At 36.5% G+C, this 14,389-nt stretch overlaps 1 protein-coding gene across 1 annotated transcript in view; it reads right to left on the reverse strand.

Annotated features, from left to right (window-relative positions):
* TRPA1 (transient receptor potential cation channel subfamily A member 1) overlaps positions 1-14,049 on the reverse strand; it is a 31,594-nt gene extending 17,545 nt beyond the window's left edge. The window contains exons 1-9 of the mRNA XM_058812718.1: positions 13,856-14,049; positions 11,287-11,449; positions 10,042-10,217; positions 8,232-8,339; positions 7,703-7,811; positions 7,221-7,366; positions 5,818-5,954; positions 3,436-3,484; positions 519-618 (exon numbers count right to left, since the gene is read on the reverse strand). Coding sequence (XP_058668701.1) covers positions 519-618; positions 3,436-3,484; positions 5,818-5,954; positions 7,221-7,366; positions 7,703-7,811; positions 8,232-8,339; positions 10,042-10,217; positions 11,287-11,449; positions 13,856-13,975 — 1,108 coding nt within the window. The 5' untranslated portion in view covers positions 13,976-14,049. The remainder of the gene's footprint in view (positions 1-518; positions 619-3,435; positions 3,485-5,817; positions 5,955-7,220; positions 7,367-7,702; positions 7,812-8,231; positions 8,340-10,041; positions 10,218-11,286; positions 11,450-13,855) is intronic.
* Between the last annotated feature and the right edge of the window lie 340 nt (positions 14,050-14,389).

The raw sequence follows: 14,389 nt of genomic DNA on the forward strand, positions 1-14,389 counted from the left end.
AGTTGTACCAAAATGCAGCAAATGAAAGAGATAACGCTCAAACATTTTTCAAGGTGACTGTGATTTTATAAAACTGCAGGTAAGGATTAAATGGTGGGCTTTAACATCTAAAGATTGCTGGTATGAAACACAGCTCTGTTTAAGTGGTGTATTTATTCTGCAGTTCTGTTTACTTTGTGAGCTCCTAAGGAGTGCAGGGATGAAGTGCCAGCGCCACCTCCACCATGAGAAGCATGGCACATGGCACACACGGCCTGTTCTACAGCCTGTTCATGCTGCAGTGAAAGGGGTGAAATCATCACACCAATTCTTCCTTTATCTCAGGGGACACCAGCAGTGTGCAGCTGTTCAGCTCAGCTGCTCCTGGGCTGGATGCTGGAGTAGAGAAGTCAAATTGAGAGGGAAGCTGGATGCAGAGTTTTTAAATGCATGAACCCTGCTCAAAGAAAGTATATATATATATATATATATATATGTATATAGAGATGTATATGTAGTATGTGTATATTCCTTTTTACCTTTTGAAAGCAGTAAGTTCACAATTTTCCATGATGCACAAGAAGTGGCCAGCAGGAGCGGGGATCGACCTTCTATGTCAACACTATCAATATTAGCCCCCTGAGAAAAAGAATTCCAAGTTTATGGTGAATAATGAATAAATGGAACTTTAAAATGGTGCTGCCCTTTATAGGCACAGCAGAAATACAGGCATTCTTAGTAATTCCAGATGGTCCAGATAAGTAATTTCACATTATGTAAATAAACAAACAAAAAATCAAAAAATAAGTAAACACATTATATCTCTCTGTAAAACTACCAGGCTTTCTAACCATCAGCCACAGTTCAGTCATCTATATATAAAAATTCAGATGCCTAAATAATAGTGGCTTACTTCTAGGTGTACTGAACTTACAGCTCATGATTTTTTGTTAGAGAACCTTTCCATGTATTCTTAATATAAAATTCCAAATTGAAAATTCTAACTTGAAAATACCAAGATTGATGCTATGGAAAAATGCAAAAATGGCCCTTTCAATGATGTGGTATTACCTATCAAACAATTACCAGAAAAAGATCTTTCTAAACCTCTGCACTTTATGAACACAATTCAAGAAGTAATGCATCCAGAACTTAGTATAGTTCGATCTGCATAGCTCAATCTATGTTAGTTTTCTATCCTTCAGCATAAGTGATTTGAACCAAGTCCATTTTGATGCCAAAGCAGCTGTATCATCAGGGGCATATTTTATTCTGTGTTGTCTACTTTTGCACTGACACATATTGCCAGGACAGTATGATCGCTATAGTCACAGTATCACTATGGTCATATCAGCAAAACACTACTATAAGCATAAATATAGTTATCTAAAAGATCCCACCAAGGGAGCAGGAAGATACACACAAATGAACCAATGAGATGTATGTATATTTAATGACAGTTTAGATATCATTTTTTCTAGATACCGAGTTGCAAGTCAAACTTGATGAGTTGAACAAAGTACACAAAAAAAATCTATTTTATTTCAGATAATATCCAAAGATGATTGACAAAAAAAATCGATGGCAGTTTTTCCATTAACTTGAATCATCTTTGGGTCCAGTCTTAATTTGAGAGAGAATTAATAACAATCCTGAGTAATATTTACTTTCCAGGATGGTAACACCTGTAACGTGGTACTAAGAAGCACATAATAAATGTGCAAAGATTACCACAGAGAATAGGGAGTTTACAATGTATGTTCATTAAATATTTGGGAGTAATATATGCAAGACCCTTTCCCCATTTACCTTTCTACAAGGTCAGACAACATCTTAAAATTTATTTTTTTTTATTAAGAAACAGATCTTTTTTATCCAAGTGTCTCATTTATTTCAATGAATACAGGGCAGCAATTTCTCCTTATGTAATATTCAATTATCTTCGCACCAGCTAACATAATTGCTCAGTTTTCAATAAAATAAATTTTGCAACATTCATAAATACTTATCTCAGTAAGAAGTAACTTCTATATTGCCACATATATTTACCTTATTTATGATACAGCTAAATTGAGAGTTTGGAAAATAGTTTTTGAACTTCATTTTATTTTCCATTTCTGTTGCCCCAAATGCATTAACATAAATGAATTAAACAGATATTAATATAAAAACAATCATGCCAATTTTGTAAATATCAATTATTATTTATACCTATTTGATCTTTCATTTTCCTTTTAGAAAAGATGAAAGAAGCAAAAGGGGAAAAAATTCCAAAAACCAGGAAGAAAATATGTAAAATTACTGCTTACTTATTTTGAGCAAAATGTGAATATTTAATGTGTAAAATAGATGCTGTTCTTTACTAAAACCGGAAAACCTTTAGGAACTGGAATTTGCTAGTCCTTTCAGGCAGTAACCTTGCTGCACCTTTTCTTTTTCACCCTAGGCTAAACTAGTCAAATTGTGCTCAAGGAATGAAAGTTTATTCTTAGCAAATGCAGTGTTGAAGATATTTATGATAAAATGCTTTGCACACACAAGCTTCCACATGCAAAAAACTTGCACCTGCATTTCTCAGGTAATAAGTTTTGTTGACAGTTGGTTTTGTCAGACAAGTTTGAGTAGTCAAACCTCACCATTTCGTATTTTAATCAAAAGTAAGCCCAACATCTAGTTCTAACAAAATCAAATCTCTATAACAAACTTTCTGAGAAAAGCAAAGCTGTATGTAGAAGATAATTGCTTTTAGTATAATTGCCATGAAATGAAGCAAAACACACATAAAACAAAAAAGAAATCTGATGATTTCTGAAAATGACCTCAGCTGAGAGGGGCACAAAATTATTATGAGCCATAGTTTAATTGGCACAAATGGACATAATTGGGAACATAGCCAGTAGCTATGGACAAATTGGGAACATAGCCAGTAGCATGATTATATTTCTTCTCTTTATTCTTCATAATTATTCACTGAAGAAATACAACCAAACAACACAGAATAAAATTTTTTTCTACATCATACACAAACTTTGATATATGGCTATGTTCCCATATTAACTGTATGTACATTCTTTAAAGAACTGATTTATATCTTGATAAAATTCAGATGAAATTCTATGCATGTTTGGCCTTTATTTTTATATTTCATGTCTGAAGAGTGTAGAATGACCAGACCACTTCACCATATTTGGTAAAAGACGTTTATGAAATTTTTCTGAGTAAGTAAAATGGAAATAGAAATGTAAGATTTCATCCTCTGTAACTGTGGGATGATATTATGGATCAACAACTACTGTTGTACTGTAACTCTCAATTATACATTATGAAATGCATATATCTACCTATCTAATTAGCCTATACCTGAGAACACATTCTACCTAATGATTTTCTCTATGCAGACCTGCAGCAATAGATAGCAATAATCTCTCTAAACATGTTGCTTGATTAAATATTTACCATTGAAATCAAATACTCCGCCAGTTCATAATGATCAAACAGTGCTGTTCTGTGGAGAAAAATGCAAAAATACAGTAATATTAGAAAGGACAAAGACATTTCAAGCCAAAGAATAGCATTCTTCTCCATTTTCTAATATTTTCAAATAAATCAATTTTAAAATAAAAAGACAGAGGTACACCCTTATTACATCATTCATCTTAATAAACTGGTTTTATATTTTTGCATGGACTTATCTTTTCAAACTAAGTTCAGTTCAGTTATTGCATTCAAAACTCACTGCAGGAAACAAAGATCTTATTGGTAGGTAAACAGGTATTTTACCACCGAGTTTTAGGAGAAACAATAATTTCATATGCCAGATCATTCAGTGTGCCACACAAGGCCAATACAGAATTCCACAAATTTCATATGCAGTTTTTCCAAGCATGCCTGGAGCCTCAAATTCATTTCATTATTCAAAAATAATTTGGTTTTATACGAAAGTACAAAAGTATTTTGTGCAATAATGCCAGTGCGAGGTTAAAATGGCAATGTCTAAACATGTATTCTGACTGTGGCAGGCAAGTCTACTTGAAAAATTATGAACAAACTAATTGGTATAAATTGCGCATTTGGAGCATAGTCAGTAGCATTAGTTAAACATACAGATAAAAAGTTTATGGCATTTACCAGAAATATTTTAAAGCTGTCTATACATTTGGAATCTGGTTTTATTCTACAGTATAGAATATACTGTATATTCTATACAGGTTTTATTCTACAGTAAGGCATTGAATTATGTATTACAGGAAAAAAATGGTCAAAGCATGAAAGTATAGCACAGTAAATACACACACACACAAAACATTTCCCCAAGTCAGACCTCTGCAAAATATTTTGACTCAATAAGCAACACAGAAGGACAGTTCCAAGGTTGCACTGTATCTCAGATGATAACAGTTGCCTTAGCATTATAAGAGGTAATAAAACATTGGGTGTACTATAGTTAGAACTGATTGCTCAAAAGACATATTTTAAAAATCAAGTCATGGTTCCAAATATGTAGAGATGCCTCCATTATCTATAGTGGACCTTTCCAGCCACACATCAATACTGAATACTGCACAAATGCTAAAATAAATTCCAAGGTGACTGAAGAGAAAGCAAAGTCATTTTATGAAATATTTAGTTGGGAACATGGCAGTAGGAATGCAAAAGCATCAAGTGCTACCTATACTTCACTGCTGCTTTGTTTCTCAACAAGTTGCTTATGTTCCTACTCAGTATTTTTTTATATTCTGCAATATCTGGGTGACTTTCTACCTTCATAATTATTCTTGCTAATATAATTTTTTACTGTTTCACAGACACAGGGACTAAAATAGAGTTGTCCTTTTTACCAAGCTTTTTCCAAGGACAATAATTTTCAGAGATAAGGCAGCCAGTTATCTATTAAATAGTACATGTGTCTGCACAATTTGATTTGGCATTCTGTCATCACTTTATCTATAATCATGTTCTGCCATGGTAACATTTCCAAGTGTACCCAAACATTACCCTAATTTTACAACAAACTCTTTTAATGTCTTCAGTTATCTTTGAATCATTCCACTTTATACTGTGTCCAATGAACAATCATCTCCACTGCTTCTACCACTTACTTCATATACTGTAAAACTTGTAGAATAACACTGTCAAATAATTACAGTTAAATGCAGCGAAACACATCTTTCTTGTAAAAAATGTATAGATAGGGAAATATATTGTATTCCATAGAGTTGGGAGCCAGCTTGTTTAACTTAGAGTATCTTTCTGCTACAAAGGATTTAGGAAACTTCTCCACAGTCTAGTGCTCTGGGTTTAAATGGAGAATGAAAGACTACAAATCTTAAGGATTATGACATACACAAACACCATCTCTGCAACTTCGAAGTCACAGGGAAATGTACAAACATTTCCTTTTACCTGATCAGGTATAAGAGTTTATTGAAAATAAAGGAAAATATTTTTTTAAAAAGTTCATATTATTTTTCATTCATTTTCTGGAGAACATCAAGTGATTATATAAAGGCATTTCTTCCACATTGTCAGAAGGTGTTAACAATTCCACAAATTTGTTCCCCTACAACTTTACTGGAGTAAATTTTCAATGCAAACTGTTAGTGACCATTCCTTGACATGGTTCCAAGGTAACTGCAACCGTTTTCATTTTGGTATCAGCACCAAGATTTTTTAACATTCTGACCATTTTTTTCCCTCTTTCATACAGCACTACAACCATCTCCCATACCATGGAGAAGCTCCAAATTACATGGAAGGATGCTCCAAGCACAAGGAATAACTAAGAATATCGTGGTTCACAATTCATAGTGAAATCTGGCAGGCACAGCAGCTTCCTACCTGTGAAGCAATGTTTCCTTATTCCCATCTACAGCATCAATAATGGATTCCTCCCCAGCATAGGATGACATCATTAGCTTTACAATCTCTGTCGCTCCTTGAGTGGCAGCAAAATGAAGTGCTGTGCATTTTTCATTCTATAAATGGGGAAACAAGACAAAACACAAATATTTAAACCTCAGAAACCTAATTTCCAATCTACCAAACACACTGGTCAACCAGCCCAGGATTTGTAATTCCCAAATGCTTAAATTTCTATGCAAGCAATAAAGCTTTTGTCTTTAACTGTGGTAGAATTCTAAAGAGATTGACAAAACCAAAAAAGACTAAAGAGATAGTTTTAAAGGACTACTATGAAGCTTCTTATCACTCTGTATGAAGTCCCTAAGATTTGAGATAATTATACTCCTAACAACCTTTTGTAGTTTAATTAAAAACCAGAAAGTTGCAGCACCCTTTAATACAGGAGATGAAGCAAATCAAAGATACAGAAAACCATATCTAGGCCAATACAAAGGAATAAGCAAACAAATAGGCCTATATTATACAGAAAATGCATTATTTTGAAACTTCATTTACTTCCTAAAATTGAATCCTCCTTAGAAGTAATTCTTAAATCAACTTTTCTGCAGGTAAAAAATAACATTGTCCAATATGCTATAAAATTATTATAAACTAGACTTACAAAATAATTAAGCAATATACAGATGAATAAAACAGTACTTGCCAAAATGGGATCTTTGTTTAGCAAGATGGGACTAACCAGCTTTGATATATACCTCATTTTTAGAGCAGGACCATTTTGATGAATGCATTGGAATGGCCTTTTCCACAATGCCATAAGCATTCTCAAAATAGTTTTGCCCATCACAAAATTAGCAGCATAAATCATCTAATTCGAAAATTCCGTGTGTTCAAAGAATCAAACCAGTAAAAGAAGGCAAAACTATATTTAGTTTTGCTCTCATGAGTTGATTTCATCCTTGAAAACATTTTGATTAGCAATAGATATTTTTAAAAATGTTTATTCATTAATGCATCTGGGCACAGAACCTTACACCAGCAGTCATACACCATGGAAGCAGCAGTAGTTTCACAAATTTGTGTTTGCTTACAAAGCAGATACTGCAAAGGCCAAGGCAAGGCTGATGATAGGGAAGAATGATCAGAAAGTGATTTAAGATTCCACTTCTGGGAAGGAATGACCCAATGTAACTTGTGTAAAGAAACATCACATTCTGCCAGATTTGAACCAAAGACTTGCTTTCGTTTGCTCTCCCTGTGCTTTGTGTTGGAAGAGAGAATGAACAATGATTATCTGCTCATCTTTTTTCATACCACTCAGAGCTTTAGAGAGTACTAGGTTTTATCAGAAATACATTTCACTCCAGTCTGAGTTTTACCTGTTTTAGATCAATTTGAGCTCCAAATTCAATGCACATTTTAATCATTTCAAGGTCACCACTCTGAACTGCCAAATGAAGTGGACTGCACTTTCCATTATTGGTAAAATTGATGTGGGTTTTAGCAGAGTGACCCAATTCTTCACCTGAGAGATGAAAAGAAATAGATTTTTTTTAAGTAAGAATAAGATAGGAGAAGATATAAAGGCTATCAAAACAAGCATGTTAAGTGTGCAATAATATTCTCCCTTCTCAAAACAAGAACCTGTCACTTCTGCCATTTAACAATGGAAGAACATACACTTAGGAAAGCAGCTAATTTGCTGCTGCAATCATACAAAAGTTGTCAGCATAAACCGCCCATAAGAATAACTGCAATAACATCTTGTAAGTTTAAGCACAGATATAATTGCTTGTTTTCACAGTTATTTGAGAACTAAAGCAGCAAATTGCTACTCGCTACTTGGGAGCATTGTATTTACCTTTTTTCAGAAGAATTTCCAGACATGTTTTTGCACCTGAAAATGCCGCTGCATGGATAGGCATGCATCCCGTTTTGTTTGGTTTACATATTTTCCCTCCATTTTCAATCTGAAAAATAAGTCTCAATACAGCTTATTGACATACAGAAAAATCTGACAAATGAATATACTATTATAGATATAGTCTCCTGGGTAGCTGTCTCCTTTTTTTTAATGTATAATACAAATATATTATGAAGTTTTTATACAAGTATCTTTTGCATGTTATAGCCATACAATGCATATGCCTCATTGTGTTCTCATGACCTTCAAAATCAGTCTTTTTGCTTGAGTTGGCCAGTCAGATAGCTATAGATATAATGTACCCTCTTAAAAGATTAAAGTTTCTTAGCAACCCATGCAAAGCCAGTTGAACACTAGGTCCATGATTAACCTTCCTGCACTGAACAAAGACCAAACCCAGGAACAGAATAACTCTGCATCAAAGTAGAGAGAATAATCTCAAAAGATGATGGATAATTCTACCTACCAGGAGTGTCAGTGCTTCAGGATTGTCCTTGTAACACGCTACCATTATAGGTGTGTTCCCTGCTTCACCTTCCAAGTTAACATCTGTACTGCTATGTTGGACTAAAACCTAAATGTTTAGGAAAATATTCAGTCAAATACAACAATAAAAGCCTATTCCATTATTTTTGTTGCTTACAGCCCATAGAACCCTTGTAACTTCCTCGTTTGGCATGCCAAAGGCCCATAATGCATGGGCAGATGAGGGGGAAAATTGCAGAATGCCAAAATATGCTGGTGAAAAATACAGATATGAACAGATATGAAGTACAATTCTTTCCAGTGGGCAGCCAGGTAACTAAGTTAAACTCTGCACATAGCTGCAAAGTATTTTAAAGTCTGATTTAAGAATTTATCAATAATGGGAGAAAGTATTTTCTGTAGCACATTGCAGATAAGGATTTTCAACTGAAGTTTTCAACAGAAAATTCCCTGGCAAATGGTAGTATTTTGGAATCTGCTCAATTAGAAATCTGCTCAATTGAACAGTAAAATGAGGGGAGATGGGTCTTGATGAAAAGTGGGACCTTGCAGTCCTGAAATCTTGCTCCAGTCTCTATGCTAACAGCTGATACTGAACTATCAGTACAATAAATTATCTCTATGGCTGCTTCCTGCACTTTTTGAGAAGTAAAGGATCTGGAAATTATAATGACCATATTGGCTTATTTATTCCCCTAGCTACATATTTATTTAATTGTCTTTCAGTAATTTCAGTTATTTATTTTTTCTGCACTAGAGGAACTGGTACATTTAATCACTCTCAGGCAATTTGGCAACAAAAACCAAGGGAGAATTAGTTTGCATAAACAACAGAGTGGAGAAAAAATGAGAGCACCAATTTAGACAAGAACCAAAGCACAGAAACTGATAAAAAGCCCATTTTAAAAATGTCATTGATTCCAGATTTCATTGTTCTTAATTCATAATAAGTACAGATTTTGTAAAAGATTTGAGGACACTGAAAAATTTCCAAAGAACTCTTTATTTGTCTTGAATATAGATAATATGTACTTCTTTTTTGCATGGATGAGCTAGAAAATGAGAGAAATTTAAAGAGACAAGGAAGTGTTGCAATTTTAAGGTTGCATTTATCTAAAAAATTAAAGAACTTAAAAACGCTGAACATGAAGTGAAAAAAATCTCACTGCATTTAGACAAATGGTTAAAAAATTATGCTGCTTAAAATCTCATAGCTATCACTGTTTTACAAGGTTCAACTTGGACACCTCGGTAATTTCATCACAATATATTTTAGTGTTTCTTAATTGCAGATTTAGTTCTGCTACCATTCAACTGATTATTAGAATGCTGGTTCTAAGGACTGTGCTTTTTGACTAGTTTTAATCTGTTTTTTATTTTGAAATACATTAGTTTCAAGAATGTCAATACTTCTAAGACACCCTGTATAGTTGTAAAAAAAAGAAACAGAATATTATAATTTGAAATACACATGCCTACATAAAGTTTCCATTTTAAAAAGAACTTTTAAAGAAAGTACCTTGTGTCTGAAAAATCAAAACCCATTTTCTGTGAAACATAAGGACTACTATTATAGCACAAACTTCAATATTTCTATAAATCAGTAAGTTACTTTTTATTGGCAGTGCTAAGAGGACACCAACATTTTTACAGGCATCATGTTACACATCCTGCTTGCTAAAGAAAGCACATGAGGAGATATGGCATATATCAACAAGGCCTGGGTACACATAGCTCTGCTGCCTGAGCTACTCATCAAGTGTGCATATCTAGGCAGACTTGAGACTTACCTTCACAATTTCATTGTGCAGGGACTGAACAGCCATATGCAGAGGTGCCATCATATTGGAGTTGAGAATGTTTGGATTGGCTCCTCTGCTGAGAAGCAAGCGAACGCTTTCGACCTGGTTTTTCTTTGTGGCCCAGTGCAGTGGGGTATTTCCAGAAGAATCCATCACATTTAATACTGCACCAAAGGAGAGAAAACAAAGCACGTCAAAAACAACAAAGCAAAACCATCAAATGTTCTGACTGAACTGAAACAAAAAAAGGTGTCTTCAGAGTCAGGTTTAGGTCTGTGCTACTGCATTTCTTTTGAAAGGGAAAGGAAAAGATTTCATGAGATGCAGCACATTGTGTTAAATTGATTAAATGTTGTGCTGAATATACAGTATTGGTGAGAGGAATGGAAGTGGTGAAACACTTGTCTATTTCTTGTCCGCTATTATAATGTTTCTCCTCACCCAAGAGTTACTTGATTTCCCTCTCTACTTGATTCTTCTTTTTCCTATTTATTTGACTTCACAGTAATTTCTTTAGAGACTGCACAGAATAAATGAGTGCAAATAACTTAAATAAGAGTAACAAATGAGTGCTTGCAAATTGTAAGAAAATTAAAGACCATGTCTATTCTGTTTTGCTTCAGAACACAAAGATAAATCAATTCACACCATTTAAAAAAAGTGGTCTGTTCTAAACATACATTTTGAGCTTGAAAACTGAAGATAAACTTCTACAAATATCCTAAAAAATTGGGAAAAAAATGACAGACTAAAAATAAAAAATATATATATTCCAGCTGGATTGATCTAAAATTAGATTGGCCATCAACAGGTGAAAAAACCCCAGCTGTTCAGGACCATTGTAGGTTTACTCAGTAGCACAGTCTGTCAGTGGAGTCTGATGTAGTTCACAAGGCTGATTGTACCAGTGACACATAACATGAATAAGGAGGACAGAAAGTCAAGTCCTCTGCTCAATAATTTCAGTTATTCACATCTGAAGTCTACATATCTGAGTGTCAAACAAAGTAAGACATATTGATTCAGTGCATTAGAGAGAAAACTGTCCTACAAAACAAAAGCAACCCAAAACACACCTGAGACAGAGCAAACTGCCATAGACAATTAGAAATAGATTTGAATCTATAAATGGAGATAACACTTATCAGTCCTATTTCAGTTGGGTAATGGACATCTTGGTTATTGAACTTTTTTTATTGTGCTAAATAAAGTAGTTCATAAAATGAGTGTTACCTTCATAGGACGAATCATCTATGATCAGCTGCATGAGTTCTATTTGTCCTCCTTCGGCAGCGTGATGCAGCGGGGTGGCATTTAATTCATCCACTTTTGTAAGCCCAGAACGATTCTTCTTAATGAAGCTCCGGAGCCTACAGGCACTTCCGTCTGAAATAACCTGTTTTGGGTAAAAACATTCTCATTTTCTCATTCTCCTAAAAGGCAGGAAGTTACCAATGCTGTAATGCGATTTTGTGGGCATGTTAACAATCAGTAACTCCTGCCCAGTTGTCTGGGCTCACAGAGAAGTTCACAAATCCTGATCTGATGGAGCCAACAGTGAAACTCTGATTGGTTGTTGGCTTAACTGACTGCACTATAAGATCCAGATGAGAAACAGTGGAAAATGAACAAAACTGAAAATCATCTTGAATACACTGTTCTCTCTTCTGTAGTGAGATCAAGATCCTTCCTTTACCATGGAAAATCTCAAGCAAATTCATCCATTACACTTTTATACTCTTTCTTGCAGTGGCCATGTAAAATGAATCCAACAGAGAGGAAAATAAAGTCTTGATAAATTCCTTTCTTTAGATCTTTTTACAGAGATTGATACTGTGTTCTTGGCTTTCAAGTTCGGCCATTGGACTTCTGTGATGTTCTTTGTGTCAGAGAAACCGATATATTTTTTAATTTCAGCAGCATGCTTAGAACATCAGACTATTATCTCAGCCTGAAACATCTCAGTATCTTCCCAGCAAGCCCACTGACAGCTTGATATATTCCAGGTACTATGTTTTACAACCAAAGCCCACTACGGAAACACTGCTGTTTATTATTTTATTATATTCTCCAAATATTTTTGTAAAAGCTATTAAAATCCCATATTTATATGTAAAGTGATAGAATAACATGATTGCAGTAGAATGGGCAGGAATTTAAGAAACAGACACTAAAAATTAAGAGAGAATAAAAAAGTAAAACAGTTCAACTACATTGGGTGGGAAAAAAAATGAAAAAAATGCTTATCTAAAGAAATGCAAACCATCAAATGGTGTGTAAGTAAGCAAAGAATGAAAAGAGGGAATTCCCTAAAATCACTTCACATCTGAAAAAGAAAACTTTGCTTTCCAGGATGCCCTGAATGTCAAAGACTCAACAATTTTTGCCAGCCATAAGCAAATGTACATTACAGGGCAAGCTCATTCATGTGCTTGAGCACGTGTTTATCTTCATTCGGCTTAATGGTCCCACTGACCTCAGTGAGGTTACTCATGTCAATAATGTTACAAATGTGTTTAAACATTTATAAGACTGAGGCCAAATATGGGGCTGGTATCAGCTTCAATAGTGCAATCAGAAAAAGATAAATGAAACATGTGATATAATTGTGGAAAAGATGGTTAAGATTAATCCATTGTCACAAAAATAACAGCTCAATTACACATGCAGCATCTATACATTTTAAACCCACCAAAAAGCTGTCTAAGAAAACCTTATTAGAGGGCCTGGTATTTTCTATTTCTTCTAGCATTCTGCCTTTATTATATCTATTGATCAAGACCACATTTTTCTGCTTTTAACACTAGATTTATTTCTCAGTGTAAGACAAAATGTGGCATGATAATAATTTCTATCGATCAAAGTAAGATTTATCAGCCAATCCTGCAGAGTTTCACTAACAAAATAAGGAAGCAAGAAGTCAATTTGGTGTTCTCAGTAAAGCAAACTATTTTAAACAGCAGCAACTCCTTTGCCCTGTGCCTGAACAGCTCTGTAGTGGCAGATCACCCACCAGAGTGACCAGCTGTATTATGCTGAAGAGGTGCTGCTCAGTTATATAGCTAGTACACAGAAAACATATCTGAATGGAAATGAGCTCTGGAGGTATTTAAATTAATTTACAAACTTTGTCAAGTTTGTTTAGGCTGCTGTTAAAAATCTCCAAAGTTATCCAAGTCTTCCATCCTGTAAGCAAACTCTTCCTTTGCTTAATTATTCTTATGCTTTAAAAGGCTGCACTAAAGTTTGGTCTAGGGGTCCCTAGCAGCAACACAAATACATGACTTCTCATCCTAATCTCTGTTAGAAATGGGAAGATATTCTGTCCTTTCTGGCTGCAATATCACTCGTGTAGGTTGCACTGATGGTTCCCTTTCCCTTTGTAACAGTTCCAGTGCTTCTAAACTCTTTCGTATAATTTTTGCTAAGATGATCTATTCATTTCCATCGTGACCTCGGCTTCCCTCTAAGAGAGGGTCTCTTTCTATGCCCAGGGGAAATGTGAGCTCTGCCTCAGCAGCCTGCCACCCACATCCTCCTTTCCCTGCGCCCCACGCTGCCGCTCAGCCTGCACCGCACCACATCAGCGTCCTGTGCCCTCACACCCCACGGCCAGGGACGCTCCCAGCCTGTCTCCCATCCCGCACCGATCCTCCCTCCGGGTCCCATGAGCGAGGGACAGGGTCCCATGGAGAAATGGATCCCTGGGACATCATCCCTGCCTAGCCCGCACAGCTCCAGGGACCCTCCGCCCCCTCGGCCACCTCACCCTCCACCTCCATCCCTCTGTCCCAGCACGCACCTTGAAGACATCCTGCGAGGCGACGGAGGCGGCATCGGCCTCGCACACGACGCCCTGGTAGGCGCTGGAGTTGGCCGCCTTGTCCCGGGAGCGGCAGAGCCGCAGCAGAGAGCGCTTCATGCCGCCCGCCCGCCCGGGCCGCGCCGCAGACCTGAGGGCGACACAGCGAGTGACGCCGGGACCCGGCCCGCGGGGAGGCGGGGAAAGCGGGAGAGCAGGGAGAGCAGGGAGGGCAGGGAAAGCGGGAAGAGCAGGGAAAGCAGGGAGAGCAGGGAGAGCAGGGACAGCAGGGAGAGCAGGGAAGGCGATCCCGGCGGGGCGGGCATCGGGCGGCTCCGGGCGGGCCTGCGGGAGAGGAGCGCCCGTGTCCCACGGGAGGCATCGCCCCAAGTGATGCTGCCTGCCCTGCACCGCCCTCCCGCCCCGAAAAAAGCGGGTCGGGTTTGCTACTACTGGCTTCTCTGAGTAACCATAACATTTTCTCGCAGAATTTGTTTGACGGGGCAGTTTGGGGAGGTGTGCTGTGGGAAGAGT

This window comes from Ammospiza caudacuta, chromosome 1, assembly GCF_027887145.1.
Source record: "Ammospiza caudacuta isolate bAmmCau1 chromosome 1, bAmmCau1.pri, whole genome shotgun sequence".
In the NCBI taxonomy this organism is placed as follows: Eukaryota; Metazoa; Chordata; class Aves; order Passeriformes; family Passerellidae; genus Ammospiza; species Ammospiza caudacuta.